This window comes from Schistocerca americana, chromosome 7, assembly GCF_021461395.2.
Source record: "Schistocerca americana isolate TAMUIC-IGC-003095 chromosome 7, iqSchAmer2.1, whole genome shotgun sequence".
Lineage (NCBI taxonomy): Eukaryota > Metazoa > Arthropoda > Insecta > Orthoptera > Acrididae > Schistocerca > Schistocerca americana.
In genome coordinates this window covers 260,831,319-260,847,959 of record NC_060125.1, presented here as the reverse complement: position 1 = coordinate 260,847,959, position 16,641 = coordinate 260,831,319, and the positions used below count along the sequence as shown (strand labels likewise).

The window sequence follows — 16,641 nt, the reverse complement described above, 5'->3', positions numbered from 1 at the left end:
AAAAACAGGCTGCAAAATCTAAATATATACAATCCCACAATTCCCCAGTGTCTGGCCATGTAGAGAACTGCTAGGGAGGTACATCTGGATGAGCCTAACAGGCAGACCAAGTTGGTGATGGTAGAGTCACTATTTGGTCAGAATATATGTTGGCATGCCAAAATTTTTATCCAGGACAAGTCCCACTGGGCAGTGTGCAGGAGGAGCAACACTTGGGGCCTTAGAGGAAGAGGAATCAGGACATAGCAATGGTCCCAATTTGAAACCCACAACAGCTTTCCCTGATTTAGACGTACTTATTGCTGCTGTGACTAATAGGCACAAAATTTGGGTAGGAGGTGTGTCTGGCCACCTAAGTTGTACAGAGTGTACAAGGCGGGTTCTTGCATGTGGCAGTCACAACACCATGCAGTATTAAGGGAAAGTTGGAAACAGCTGAATAGAGATCTGAATTGATCAGGAAAGACACCAGTTCATGTTGGTTAAATTTATGATCTGCTTAAATAATGGCAAGGGCCTCCCTCTCTATATGAGAATAGTGTTGCTGAGGGCATATGTGCATATGCGATAGAACACTCAGTACTGTCAGGATATTTATAGGAGATGTGTTTGTTGCTTCTGCCAGAGGCAAACCAGGGGTGTACATCATTAAATACAATGCCCAATTAAGGCAGTCTTTTAAGGAAATGCATTCACATTTGCGATTGTGACGATATTGCAGCTGCACAATGTATTGGTGACAATGAAAATTTGTGCCAGACTGAGCCTCTAACTCAGATTTCCCACTTTACGTGAGTACATCCTGTACTTGCACAATTGCTGTGATTCCTGCACAAGGAGAGACTTAAGATTATTGTCGCAGCCTTGTCTTGACATGAAATACTATATCTGAAGGACATTGCAGAGTACATTATAAAAACAGTGTGGAAAGCTTGTTGATAGCAAGATGACCATTTAAAACATGTGCCGTGGCATAGCTGTTTCAGTGGGTAAGAGATATCTACTAGGTTTGCATGGAATCAGCCACAGTAGTGGATCTTACCCAGATGCACTTACAAGGCTGTGACATTCATGGGGGACTGCATTTTATTGACCACTGCAACATTATCCTGCATTGGTACCAGTTCATTTACCAAGAATTTAAACCCAAAATAGCCAAGGAAGATTGCACAAAAGAACACTTGTGGATGTTGCATTTAAGTTGTCTTGTAACCAGTGTCTTGAAAAAAAGCTCAAGGTTTTGAAGGTGATCCTCTGGAGTCCCACCTTTTAACAAATATTCTCAAGGTATGCAGCATAGTTGGGAATGCCCTGTACTACTTGACCCATGAAATGCTGAAATATGGCAGGGGCTAGAGAGGCTTGAAAAGATAAGCATTTATATTAATAAAGGCCATATGGAATGTTTAACTGAAGGTAAGTTTATGATACTGCTTCAAAAGGGATTTATTTATTTATTATCTGCCCATAGCACAGAATTTTACATGCTGGGCATTGTATAAATTTTTACAATTATAAATTACAGATACTTTGCAATATGCTACAATTACTGTACTCATTTCTAGTACAGGACTGTTTCTTCTATTAATATTCATGTTATATCCAAGTTACATGGGCATCTTTGGATAAGCCACTGCTTGAGTCACTTTTTAAAACTGTCTTTAGTCAGCACATGAGCTTCATGTAGTAACAAACTATGAGACCAGCTCCTTTGATGTACTGCATTACAAATACAGTATTTAAATGAAGGTGTTTGCTGTATCATTTTCTGGTTATCCATTACTTTAGTCCTCTACAACTATTTTCCTTGCATAGCCTTTGTTTTCAATAAGTCCGTAATATTTTATCCACTTGTTCTTACATTCCTTTGCATGTTGTCTCCTGAATCTGCTGTAGTACCTGATCATCTGCAAGCAAAATTTTCATAATATATGTGTTATCCTCAGTTTTGTTCTCTGTTGGTATGTACCAAGCCATTTCCACAGATTATTTATGCAGAAGTAAAAAAATTTGACAAGTCACATCATTATCCTAGAGCTCGATTGACTATTATGGACTTTCCCATTTCAGTGTCCCCATGTCTGCGCAATCATATAGAAAGTTGATAACATTGACTGACAGGTGTAGAAGAAATACAACAAAGTAAATGGATGCACTAACAGGCACTTTGGGAAACACATGATGAAAGATCTTAAAATCAGAATGCACAACATCTCTAAATCTCTGTTATGTTGGAGTAAGATGTGGACATTAGGCACTGAGATAAGAGAAGGTTAGAAACATCAGAAATAAGATATTTACCAAGATGCGCTAAAGTAGTGACTTTATGAATGACAAGTGATGAAATCATTAGGGAAGTTAACATTAATAAAATGAAGTATAGAATTACTGGAAATAAAAGGCTCTTGCATTTGCAGTGAATGACCCGAGACTGTCTTCTGTGGCAGGCATACTTTTATAAGCCCAAAGGAATATGAGACTCTGGTCTACCTTGAGCAGTATTGTCAGCAAGATTATTTTCCCAAATGTGTTGCATACATTGATAACATTTGTTAATAGGTGGACCTCCAGAGGATCACCTTCACAACCTTGAGGTTTTGTTCCAGACACTGGTTACAAGAAGACTTAAATGTAACAGCAGCTAGTGTTCTTTTGTGCAATCTTCCTTAACATATTTCAGGTTTCAATTCTTGGTAAATGTCAAAGTAAAATATGGTGTTTGGAAAACGAAACTTTAAAATATGCTTTGTCATAAAAATTATTAAGGATTTTTTTTTTTTCTAAAAGTTTCTCCTTGTGGTTTCCAGAATTCATTTCTTGCTTGAAAAACCTCAGTTTTATTTTTTATTTTTTTTCGTTTGAAATAAGTGTCTCACTGTCACGAGGCAAAACTGTAGTATGTGGATAGAAAACTAACTGCTTCAGAGAAGCTGAAATCTTCATTTTGAAAACTTTATTTCCTTTCCCAAAAGCTCTCCAGAGCTTTCTTGCTCATCTATTTCTGTTCCTGTGTCTACAGTCATGTAGCATAAAGTTATCAAAATACAAAACTTTATTATCTGATAATATGACTTCATTGTTAATGTATACAGTTTTCTTTTCATTGTATTAATTACACATTATTTCAGTTTCCTTGTGATTTCAGTGTCCTTGTCAGTTATTTTTGCTATGTACTGTCAGACTTGCTGTATTAAGTTCTTACAGTGTTGCTAAAGTTTATCTTCTGTAGAGGCAAATACTGCTGTGTCATCAGAAAAATGAAGATGGTTGAGATGTGTTCCATTTAGATGTTTCCCTTCTTTGATTTCACTGTTAAAGGTGTGGGAACTTCATTTAGTGCTACTGATAATAGTGTGATAGAGAATCTCCTTGCTGTTTTCTATTTAAATTCTGAATGTACCATTGCCCTGATGAAGCTTAATGGGAGCTATAGCATTAATGTACGTGTTTAACAGAGCTAGATTACTAGTGGCGGTATGTCTATTAATTGTCAGCTGTTCAAAAGTACAGCGAATAATGGCACCTCTTAGGGAAGTGGCAGCAAGGGACAAGAACAAACAACAGCTGTACTCAGTGTATATGCGTACATACCTTTTTCAACATGTTGAAGAGGCTACTCCAGCAGCCAATGGGGGAGCAGGGTGCAACTAACTGCGGATTGTGGTACACGCTCGAACAAATGATGCCTGTTATCTGGGCACTGAGGTCATTCTTGGATCATTCCAGCAAATGGCAAAGAGGCTTGAGAAGACCAGCCTTATGTATGAAGTTTAAACAGAGCTCACAGTTAGCAGCATTGTCCCCAGAACTGGTCATGGTGCCCTGGTTCTGAATCGAGTAGAAGGATTGAACCAGAGTCTTTGAAGGTTCTGTGACAAACTAGTTTAAACTTCGTAAATTATGCGTCTCTACATCCAGTGCAGATAATGGCAGCTGTAGGAGACTGAGAAGTATTAGTGTAAGATTGAAAGGAATGCCCTCCCCCCCCCCCCCCCCCCCCCCCCAATAGTAGTGTTAAAAACCAAGCAGTTAATTGCTGAAGCATTTGCAACAAAATGCCAGAGTCTAAAGTGACTCTGGAAAGAGGTGAAGTGCACATACTTAATGTCCACACACTACATTTGTAGTGCCCCTGCCCATTACACTCATTACTTGTGGTAGACAATCTTACCGAGTCCCAAAAGAGTTCGGGCAGTGCGTGTGCATCCGCACACATTAAGTTGGGAATGTGGGTCTCATGGGGAGCGTGCAAGGGATAAATCCCTGAAGTCGCACTATCCTCTGTGCCCTCGATGGTCCAGATGGATAGAGCATCTGCCATGTAAGCAGGAGATCCCAGGTTAGAGTCCCGGTCGGGGCACACATTTTCAACTGTCCCTGTTGATGTATATCAATGCTTGTCAGCAGCTCAGGGTCTTGATTTAATTATCATTTCAACATTATGGAAGGCTGCAACCCTGTTTCACTCCATTTTCAACCACTGCTCCCCTTTTATGTCCTTCAACTCTTGTAAATTTCAGTCTAATTTCTATACATGTTGTAATTAACCTCTCACACACTGTGTTGTATCCATGCCACCTTCAGAATTTTGAAGTGTATTTTCTGCTCAACAGTGTCCAAACCTTTCTCTGAACATGTAACTGATATAAACATAGCTTTGCCTTTCCTTAACCTATCTTCTAAGAGAAGTTTTGGGATTAATGTTGCCTTGTGTGTCCCTATATTTCCCTGGAGCCCAAACTGATCTTCCCTGAGGACAGCCTCCATCAGTTTTTTCATTATTCTGTAAATAATTAGTGTCACTGTTTTGAAAGCATGAGTTATTAAACTGATAGTTTGGTAATATCGAGACCTGTAAGCACCTGCTTTCTTTGAAATTATGTTCTCCTTTAAGTCTGTGGAGGTGCTTCACCAATCTCAAATATCGTGCACACCAGGTGGAATAGCTTTGCCATGGCTGGCTGTCGAAAGGATCACAGTAATTGTGAGGTAATGTCATCTACTCCAGGTATTTCAGTGCTGTGTCAATTTTTCTTCTCACTGTCCCATATCTCCCATCTTATCTTTGTCTACTTCCTCTACTCTTTCTGTAATATTGCCCTCAAGTTCAGGAGGGGGCAAACAAAAGAGAGTAGCAACCTAACCAGCGTAGGAAGAGTAGAAACTGATAAAACTTTGCAAGTATAGTCAAAGGTTAAAAGTTGGCATGGTGGGAGGAAGCTTAACAACAAAGTCAACAAATTGCAAATCAAAAGTGTATCCAATAAAATGAGGCAACTGAGGCAAACTTATATCCATTTTGTGAACAGTTCTAGTAATTGCTTTTCCCTCAGCTCAGTTTCATCATTAAGTAACTTATTCACTCTTCTTTTCATGTGACTGTAGATTTCCATTTCCTCCAGCATGTTCATCAGTGAAACCTTAGCAGCAATATGTAAAATTCCAGTATTATTCCCTGTGTCTTTTATGGTCTGTTGTATGCTTATTTTTAGTTAGGTGATTACCAAAGGTAAGTTTTCTTTAGATGCTTCTACAGTATTTTTAAACATTGTCAGAAAGTTGCATCTCAGTTGTCCGATATAAAAACCATTATACTCCTTACAAGAGATTTTGTAAATACCTGAATTGGATGATCTTTCTTTGCACCAACACTATGGGAAAGCATGTAACACAATGAACTTTTGGCTTTGAAGCTTATTTAAAATTTTTTCTTTTGGAGGAGGAGGACCTTGTGAGTTTATCCATAATGCCTCCCATGTAAGTTATACTTACATATGTTAAATTGGTTTTAGTATCTAAATCTCGGTTAACTTTAGTTTCCATGGTTTTTTGTAGGCATTCAGTTTCTTCAATCCTATGACCATTGGCTGTGGCAGTTTTCTTTAAAATGTTCACCTCCTTAGTTTTCTCATGATTAGTAAGTGGCAATTTCAGAATTCTGTGGAACATAGCTCAGAAGAATGCCATTTTCTGTTCTTGTAGATGGTTCACACTAACACTTACAGTTGAGTCTGTGGTTGTTGGTTTCCTAAAGATTCCAAAAATATGTCTACTGTATTCTTTCTACATATGCAAATCTAAAATGTTTATAGCACCCCATCTTCGTATTCCACTGTAAAATTTGGTTTCAGATGTGTACTGTTGAATCTTGCCACGACATATGTTCCATTTGTTCATGATCACCTCTAAATAACATTGTGTCTTTGTTGACATACTTTTTATAGTAAATAAGTTTGCGTTTTATATTAGGAAAAATGTGTGGTGTCTTCATCAAAAAAGTTCCCTGTATTTCTGTGTTTATCGTGAAATAATTTCATCAATCTGTATAACCTTCATCAGTGGTGAGGCTATCCTATGATGATGATGTGAATTACTGCTTAATATAAGCATTGCTCGTTGATTTACTGTCTCTTGCATATGCTCATTTTCAACAGCAGATTTCTCACTGTTATCCATTACCTATAGATTGGTGCATAAATCCATGGTCTAAGCAAGAGGAATTTGACAACTTAAACTGTGTTACTATTGATAAAACTCAATGATGGGGTTTGGGTGAGAAAGGATGAGAGGAGGAGGAAGGGGGGGGAGGGGGAGGGAGAGTGGTGCAAGTTGAACACCATACGTACACAGTGAGCACTGAGAATAGGACTGCTTCAAACATAAGAATACATGCACAACCACCTCAAAAATCATTTGTTACTTGTGGATACTGTTCCCAAAACTGCAAGTGTAATCTCAGAACTGTAAAGTATAAAATACTGTACGGGGTGGCTTGAGTGGAATGTGGGTGACATGGAAGAAGTGAGGTTATAAAGGAACCTCCAGGAATTATATCCCATGTGCCAGTTGCATGGCCAATGGTGTGGGTTGTCAGAGGTTAAAAGGTGTTAAAAAGAAGGGTGATATTTCAGTGTGACTGTGGAATGGTAGGAAGAGACTGAGGCAGAGAAAGATTAAAGTTACAATTGAGGCAGGGACAGATGGCCTAAGCCATCTGCCAAGGAGGAGAGATAGAGCTTAAGAGAGTGGGATTCAGAAGCATCTCTGTATAGGTTAATGCAGGAAGCAGTCACATGATTTCTCTGTTCTTGATTGGTTATTCAAAATATGCTAGACTATGCAGCATCTTGGAATTTGGTCTGTCAATTCAGCATGCATATAGTAGCACTTGTAGGTGACTGCAATGACTGGATGTTAATTCAAAATCTTAGGAAGATAGAACTGCAATAAAATTACTAATTTCTTGGTGTCCACAGTGTGACTGACAACTGAAGTTGTACATACTGACTGGCTTGTACAATACTAATTCTATGTGCTGGTAGTAGTGTCATTATTTTCAGAAATATCTCCTTCCATTGTCTTTTTCCTCTCTCCTTTCTCCTTGGCCCCTTTCTCTGTTCTCTCTTTTTCTTTGTATTTTTTACTGAAACTGAGTAATGACTGTTATCTTCTTTTTATAGCAGAGAAACATTCTGTGCTCTGTGACAACAAATTGCTTTATTTTTGCAGCAAATTTTCTATTATCTACAGGTTCCATAAAACCATCAGAATTGCTTTCATCTGTTCCTGAAAAATAAGTTTAATTGCTGTTCTGCTGCTACCTTGCTAAAATAATACACACAATACAGTATATGAGGTCTGTTCAAGAAATTCTGGAACTTTGTCCACAAAATTTTTCTATGCTCACCTTTGACTTATTCTGCATGGTCTCCTTCAAAATATTCTCCTCCAAATTGATAAACTGCTCCCACACTGTCTGCAAGCCTCTGGCTGGATCATGCGCAGAGCTGTCTGTGAATCTTCTTGTATCTCATCTATCATTGCAAATCTTTGTCCTTTCAAAGGGGGTTTTCAGCTTTGGAATTAAAAAAAATCCACAGGGCCAAGGTCTGGAGAGTATGGAGGATGAGGTAACACAGTGATTTTGATTTTTGTGCAATAGTCATGCACCAACAGGGATGAATGTGCATTTGTGTTATCATGGTGCTAGAGCCAAAAACAGTCTCACCACATATCAGGCTGTTTCCATCTCACGTTTTCTCGCTGATGTTACAACACATCCCAGTAGTACCATTGATTACAGTTTGTTGCCATGGCACAAGTTCATGATAAACTAATCCTTGGAAGTCAGAGGAAACTATCAGCATTGCTTTGACATTTGACTGACCTGGCGAGCTTGTTTTGCTCTTGGAGAACCTTTCCCGTCCACTGTGAAAACTGAACTTTGGTCTCAACTTCATAATCATAGACCCATGTCTTGTCACCAGTTATGATTCTCTTAAGGAACATCTCATTCTCACTTGCATGATCCAGAAGCTCTTCAGAGATTGTGAGGCGAAGGTCTTTCTGGTCTTGACTCATGAGCTGTGGGACAGACTTGGCAGCAACACAATGCATTCCAAGATACTGTATCAGAATTTAATGACATGATCCAAATGAAATGCTACATTCTTCTGCAACATCTTGGACAGTCAGTCTTGCACAATTTCGTTGATGTTCCTGACATAAGCATCGTCAGTATACATTGGAGGGCGTCCTGAACAAGGGTCATCTTTAACTTCTGTCTGGCCATTTTTAAACCATGTGAACCATTTGTAACACCAAGTAAGTCTCAACTCCTTACCATCGTAGGATTTCTGCATCATTCGGTGTGTCTTTGTAAAGTTTTTCTTGAGTTTAATGCAAAATTTAATGCAGACCCATTGGTCCTGTAACTCTGCTATCTCGAAATTTGCAAACTGTGTGACACAGCATTCTACTCAATACAGCTCTGAACAATAACTAACAGATATACAACAATGAAACTTCCAGCTGTTACATATTAAACACAGGCTTGCACAGGGGTGCCTCGCTACAACAAAAAATTACAAATGTTCCAAATTTTTTGAACAGACCTTATAGTTTCTATTGGCCCTATGCAAATACTCCCAGACAGCGTAAGCTCCATTCTGTTCACTGGGCCCACAGATTTTGTATGTCTACCAATGAATTTGGACACAGTCTACATCATCTCTCACATTATATATGAGTGGAAATTGTGATCAAAATATATTCAATAGAGGAAATGTGCACAGTATATCTGGAATGGGATATCATTTCCTACACCAAGTAAGATGTCACATTGTCTGCACTTCAGTAGTTTTGCAGAGTGTGTATGTAGGTATAGATGTATTGTGGAGTCGCAGTTTCCAATTATCCATCCGGTCACCATGAGTTAAGTTTCCATTGTTTCCTTACAGTTTATTTATGTGGATGCTGAAATGGTTTCTTCAACAAGTCTGTGATAAACTTCCTTTGCCATTCTTGTCCACTAGAGCCAGTGCTCCATGTTTAATGATGTTGGTGACAATTAAATGTTTAAGTCTGCCCTTACTTTAATATCCACCTTCCCCCCTTTAAGATGGAGATTGATAAATGACATGTTTCTTATTTGCAGGAGCAGAGTCACAAGTCATATAGGCCACTCTGTGTTCTGACATTTAGATGGAACTATGCCTTGCATCAGTTGGAGCCCATGGGCTACCATCTTATCAACATGTTGCTACATTGCTTAGTAACACTCATGTACTTCAGGTAAGTCCCATACTGATATTACAAATTACTATTGTTATATCCTAGCCAGTAATGCCACCCGAGCCCGCTGCCAAAAGGTTGGCAGCATCAAAGTCCGGACGCCGTCCGCATAAGCAGCGCCAGCGAGACAGGAAATCGCCGCAAGTCTGCGCGCGCCACCGCTGGCTTCTGGCTTCTTAAGCGCTGGAGTCGCGAGCGCTAGGACAGTTCTGTATTCGCCGCTCAGTTGTATACTCGCCACCGAATTGTGTACTTGCTAGTCAGTTGTGTGTTCATCGCGGCAGAGTTGTTGTTTGTCGTCAGCCGACGCTGACCTAGCCGCTCCGACTCGAACTAGACAGATCTCTGTAGACACTGAGTTCACTACTGTGTTTCTGTATCTTCATTAATAAAGATAAGTACCGACTTTTATTTAATCAGAGTGTTTGGGTTTTCATCTTTCTGTTCACTGTTCCAGCGGACCGGTCGGCCCGCTATTAAAAGTGTGGCGGTGACTTCGTAAGCCGTTTCTACCGTGAATTGTTTGTCGCTACGAACACCGCCACAAAAACTATAATGTTATTTGTCCTGTTTTCTTTACTTCAATTTTTTTGTCATTGTTGGTCTTGCTGAATTTACTGTGGTTCCAGTGCTTTCTGCAACTGATGCTGTTAGTGAAACAGATTAATACCTTTTAGATTTCTTGACCACCTGTAGAAACTGTAGGCAAGAGTTTCCATTCACTCTTGAAGTAGGAGAAGTGCTATTATTAGTAATTGTGTGAGGTATATATAGGTTCTACACTTTCAACTGTTGTGACTCGCCAATCTTTCAAAGTGCCGCCGCACAGATATGCACATCCTCTACATGCGGCGTTGTCTGCCAGCCATGCAGCAGCAGCGCCACCTAAGCGGCCAGCCAGCCAGCGGCCGCTAGTCTCGGACTCGGTTATGATTTGACTGTTAAAGTGACACAAGTCTTACTCTGTTTACTTGATCTGTGACTTTCATGTATTGCATCGTCCTTGAAATATATTTGTTCAACTTGAAGCTATAACAATTGGTGACGAGGTAGTGAATTTTTCTTTTTCATCGTTGACCCACATGTTTCCATGGCTACTTTAGAGCAACTATTGCAAGGTCTAATAGAACAGCAAACGCTTCTCACAAATATGATTCATGATTTTGTCGCGGCATCAAATGTGGGGCATCTCTCGTCATTCTCTCTACCTCCTTTTCCTTCTTACGACAAGACGGTGGAAGACTGGTCTGATAACGAAAAACGTCTTCGACAGCACTTCTTGGCATTTCATTTCGCAGATGACCAAACATGTAAGTCTCTGTTCCTTTCATGGATTTCACCTCAAATGTATTGGTTGTTGTCGCAATTGGCTCCTTTGAAAGATCCTGCGTCTTTTTCCTTTGCTGAAATGTGCTCACTTCTGTCCGTGTATTTTCAAAAGCATACGCATGTGGTAGCCTCTCGTGTTGCCTTTTATCGTTGTCAAAAACAACTGCATCAATCCTATCGCACTTGGGCTGCTGAACTTCACGGCCTCAGTAGAAAGTGTCAACTTGTTACTGAAGTTCACAAAGAATCCTACGCCGATTCCATGGTACGAGATGCTATTTTCCGGTCGGCGCCCGACAAAGAAGTTAGGCAACGTGCCCTTCAATTGGCAAATCTGACTCTAGATGAAGTCCTATCCATCACTCATTCTTTTGAAATTTCCCGCACCCCTGGAGCGCAAATAGAGGCATGGGGTGATGTCGGGGAAATACAACCTCTGTGCACTGTTGACAAAGCGTGTGGCATGTCCCCACCGGCCAACGTGGCCGCAGTACACTCCCAAGCGCAGCCTCGGCCTAACCGTTCACAAACCTCTAAGAAACTGCAGCAAAACCCACAGCAACTTCCTTCATGTCCGCAGTGTTTTACGAAACATTCACGAGAGGATTGTCCACAACGTTGGGGTGTGTGTCACAAATGCAAAAAGAAAGTCATGTTTCATCTGTTTGCAAATCCGACCGCACACATGATGTTCATGAACATGGCGCTGATTCTGATTCTGTGTTGTCTGTCAATTGTACTTCTTCCCTTTCAGGGAAGTTATTCCTCACTGTCCAAATACTTGGTCGAGACGTTCCCATGCAGGTGGATACTGGTTCTGCTGCCACTATCATCGATTCTCAGACATATCTTCAGCTGGGTTCTCCAATCCTGTCACCTGTCACTAGGCAATTACAGACTTACAATAAACAGAAGATTTCTCTCTTGGGACAATTTGATGCTGAGGTATCTTACAAATCTGTCGTTTGCACTGTTCCAATATTTGTGGTCGACCATAGTAACGCGGAGAATCTTTTTGGTTTCGATGCCTTCCGCATTTTCGGGTTCTCCATAGATGACTCTGTCAGTATCATCTCTATTCCTTATGCTCAATTGGATTCCTTGTTGACGACATTTTTGTCCCTTTTTTCTCCTGGGTTAGGCCGTGCAAATGACTTTGAAGCTCATATCATGCTCAGACCCACTGGTCGGCATAAGTTTTTTCGGGCTCGGCTCATTCCTGTGGCCTTTGTGATCAGGTAAAACAGGAGCTGGATCGTCTCACTGCTTCAGGGGTCTTGCTTCCTGTCACTTCCAGTGAGTGGTCCTCTCCTGCCATTGTTGTTGCTAAGCCAAATGGTGATATTCATCTCTGTGGTGATTTCAAAGCCACTGTAAATGCTCAATACCGTATCAACACTTACCCTATGCCTTGACCTGAAGAATTGTTCACTAAACTTGCTGGAGGCCAGTATTTTTCTATACTTGACCTATCAGAAGCTTATCATCAACTTCCTCTCGACGCTGCTTCCCAGTAGTTTCTGGTCCTTAACGCGCCTTTCAGCCTCTATCAATACCAACAATTGCCATTCTGGGTTGTCAGCACCGCTGCTCTCTTTCAGCGATTCTTGGAACAATTATTGCTCACTGTCCCTGGACGACATTGTTGTCACTGGCTCCACCACTGAAGAACATCTTCAGAAGCTCCACACACTTTTTCATGTCTTACAGACTGCTGGTCTTAAGTGTAATCTTCAGAAATCAAAATTTTTTCAGGCATCTATCACGTACTTGGGGTTTCAATTCTCTCGGGATGGTATTCGTCCGCTTCAGCAAACTGTCGCTGCGATCAAAGCCCTTCCTTGCCCTACATCTGTTAAGGAACTGCAGGCCTTCTTGGGGAAAATAGCATACTATCACAGGTTTCTACCATCTGCTGCTTCGGTGGCTCAGCCGTTGCATCGCCTGTTGCATAAAAACGTGCCTTTTCTCTGGCCCGCGTCATGCTATGCGGCTTTCCAGAAATTGAAGACTATTCTGAAACAGGCCCCGTGCCTGGCTACTTATCGACTTGGCCAACATCTTGTTCTTGCCATGGACGCCTCTCAATACGGGGTTGGTGGAGTCCTTGCGCACCGTTTTTCTGATGGTTCTGAACAACCCATTGCTTATGCCTCCAAAACGCTCATGGATGCCCAACAAAAGTATTCTCAAATTGAAAAAGAAGCTTTGGTCATTATTTATGCTCTTCATAAGTTTGGTGTTTTTCTCTATGGGTCCAAATTTCATCTTGTTATGTATCACAAACTTCTTGTTTCCTTGTTTCATCCATCAACGTCATTTCCCGACAAGGCTGTACACCACCTCCAGTGTTGGGCTCTTTACTTGTCTCGTTTCAATTATGAGATTCATTTCTGGCCAATGGCTCAACATGCGAATGCTGATGCACTGTCTCGCCTTCCCATGGGTCCTGATCTGGCATTCGATAGGGACGAACTTTTGTGTTTCCACCTGGATGTTGCCGAGCAGCGGGTTGTGGACGGGTTCCCCATCACCGGGGACCGGCTGGCGGCTGCTACGGGTTCTGACCCTACCCTCTCCCAGGTTTTACACTGTATTCAGAAGGGTTGGCCAGATCGTCCGTCCGCTAAGACTTGTGATCCATTGCGGAACTACTACACTTTGCGTTATTGCCTCATGGCTAGGGATGGTGTTATCCTCCTTTCCGCCGAAAATGCTTCACCGCGTGTTGTAGTATCTGCGTCTTTTGCGTCCTTCGGTCTTGCACCCCCTTCACTAAGGGCACTGGAGTGTCTTTCGCACAAAATCTCTGGTGCGCTGTCGTGTGTACTGGCCTGGCATCGACTCTGAAATCGCACACATGGTCGCTGCCTGCAGCCCTTGTGCGTCACAGGCCGCCACCCCGAAGTCATCTTTGTCACCGTGGCCTTCACCCTAGAAGCCCTGGGAATGTATTTATGCTGACTTCGTGGGACCTTTTTTAGGTACTTATTGGCTTCTCGTTGCTGACGCCTACTCTAACTTTCCTTTCGTTGTCCGTTGCACGTCGCCTACCATTGCAGCAGCCACCAATGCTCTAGCTCGCATTTTCTCTTTGGAAGGCCTTCCTTCTACTCTTGTCACTGATAATGGTCCGCAATTGCCTCTTTCAGTTTTGCGGATTTTTGTGCCCGTGACGGCGTCATGCATGCCACGGCCCCTCCATTCTATCCACAGTCAAATGGTGAGGCTGAACGACTGGTCCGCACATTTAAGGCTCAGATGAGGAAACTCCTGACTTCGTCTGCTCCTGATGATGCGCTTCTCCAGTTTCTGGCTTCTTACTGTTTCACCCCCATGGGCGACAGCCCGGCTGAGCTCTTACATGGCCGACAGCCCCGCATGCTACTTCATCTTCTGCGGCCTGCCACCTCACGGCCGCGGGTGCCTTCGTTTGGCCAGTTCACTGCCAGCGACCATGTATGGGTACGGGGATATGGCAGGCGGCCAAAATGGAATCCTGGCTGTATCTTAGGACACCGTGGCCAACGCCTGTATGAAATCCAGACAGACACGGGTGTTGCAGTGTGTCATTCAGACCAGCTTCAGCCTTGTGTGCTGGCAATGCCTGTTGCGGATGCCGCTACACCACCTTCAGCTCTACCTGACGCTCGGGATCCTGGAATCTCTCATTACTCACAACGCAGTCCTCTCACCATCATATCGGTACCAGCACAAGAACTGATGCCAACAGGAGACGTGCCCATGCAGGAACCAGATGACCATCATCTGTCGGAGTAACTCTACTCGCCTCCTCCTATGGACGTGGACACATAGCCCATGTCTCCTGTTGTTTTAACAACTGGACTTGACACAATGGGCAGATTGGTGCACGGGGCCCCAGCAGATTTGACCCCTATGTCTCCTGTCATCGCGACCCGTTATCATCGGGAACACTTCTGTTCGTAATGGAAGCTTCCTCCTTGAGACTTTAGGGCCAGTCAAACAACACCTATGAACATTATCAATCTACAGGCCACCTCCATCAAGACCTGTGCAAAAGCTTCAAAGGGGGGAAAAGTGTTGTGACTCGCCGATCTTTCAAAGTGCTGCGGCACAGTTATGCGCGTCCTCTACATGTGGCACTGTCTGCCAGCCATGCAGCAGCAGCACCACCTAAGCGGTCAGCCAGCCAGCGGCCGCTAGACTCGGACTCGGTTATGATTTGACTGTTAAAGTGACACGTCTTACTCTGTTTACTTGATCTGTGACTTTCATGTATTGCGTTGTCCTTGAAATGTATTTGTTCAACTTGAAGCTATAACATCAATGTACACAGAGCTGGGTGCGGATACTGCTTTGTTCTTTGTTTATAACATTTCCACAGAGAGTATTGTCCCATTTATTTTGACTTTTGTTGTAGAAAGTATTATGTGCAGTAGATCTGAGCCAGAGTAAACATTTTAATTCCTGCTATCTTTGTTGCGATTCCTCCTTTAATTCAACATATAAAAATAGAAAAATAAAAATATCATTGTCCTTGTCTTCTAAGAATTTCCAAGAAAATTATCATTAACTAGTTTTTGTTTATTAATTGGCAGAAAAGTCACTTGTATTTTGTTTTCATTTTACAACATAGCTTTCCATTTTTGTATAACTGCATCAGTAATTGATACGCTTGGCATTCTACTCATTTTACTATGGACAGCTTTTTATTATTTACTTCAGTCAAGATATTCTTTCAATAATACAAGATGGAGAGATGTAGAGAAGGGGGGGTGGGGGGGGGGGGGGGAAGACTATGGGCACCTTGATGTAATGTGTGGTGCTTTAGTGGGAGCACCAAAGAGGATTGGTAGGGAGAGAACAGGGATTAGTGAAGGTTGAGTCCAGGGGGGTTATGGGAATGAAGAGTATGTTTTAGGGAGACTTCCCACCTGGGCAGTTCAGACTAGCTGGTGTCAGTAGAAAGGAGCCAGATGGCACAGGCTATGAAGCAGTCATTGAGATGAAGCATATCATGTTGGGCAGCATGTTCAGCTGTGGGGTTGTCCAGATGTTTCTTGGCCATAGTTTGGTGGTAACCATTCATCCAGACTGACAGTTTGTTAGTTGGCATGCCCACATAGAGGTGTGAATTTACAATAACACACATTGAGGTAATGTTACCTTAGTGTGAACAGTTAGCTGTTCAGTCATCCACAAGTTAATTTAAAATGATATTAGACATACCAGCTTAACACAACAATAAAACATAGTTAAAACTTAACTGGTATATAGTAACTTACAGGTCTAGATTATATTAAAACTAATGTTACATTGTTTAATCGCAAGATGAAAGGAGATTAGCATTTTCCATCATAGAACCTTGACAAATTTTCCAGTAAGATGATCTATAATCCAGAAGTATATTGTGGAATGACAGGGACTTTTTTTTTTTTTCAAATTTTCCCAACATTGCTTTAAGAGTATTTTTAAAACTGCTGATTTTAGTTATCTGTTTAATTTCCTTGGGCAGTGTATACTGCACTTGGGCAGTGTATACCGCACCGTTAATTCCCTAGTGGAAAATACTATAGAATCCCCCCCAGTACATGCAAGTTTGGTTCTTTTTCCAAAATCGTTAGCAGAGCTGTTACTTATTTTTCTATTAATATGCATGATGTTACACTCATGATGTAATGACAGTTCCACTCAAATGATTCTGTTAGATTCCCCAACTCTTAAAACAGATTTTTGTAGTGAGCCAATTTTTGTATT

The 16,641-nt window shown here is 41.7% G+C and overlaps 1 protein-coding gene across 1 annotated transcript in view; it reads left to right on the top strand.

The window, feature by feature from the left end:
- The window catches only part of LOC124621975 (protein O-mannosyl-transferase Tmtc3), a 112,439-nt gene that overhangs the window by 19,263 nt on the left and 76,535 nt on the right, over positions 1 to 16,641 (top strand). The window contains exon 4 of the mRNA XM_047147509.1: positions 9,437 to 9,573. Coding sequence (XP_047003465.1) covers positions 9,437 to 9,573 — 137 coding nt within the window. The remainder of the gene's footprint in view (positions 1 to 9,436; positions 9,574 to 16,641) is intronic.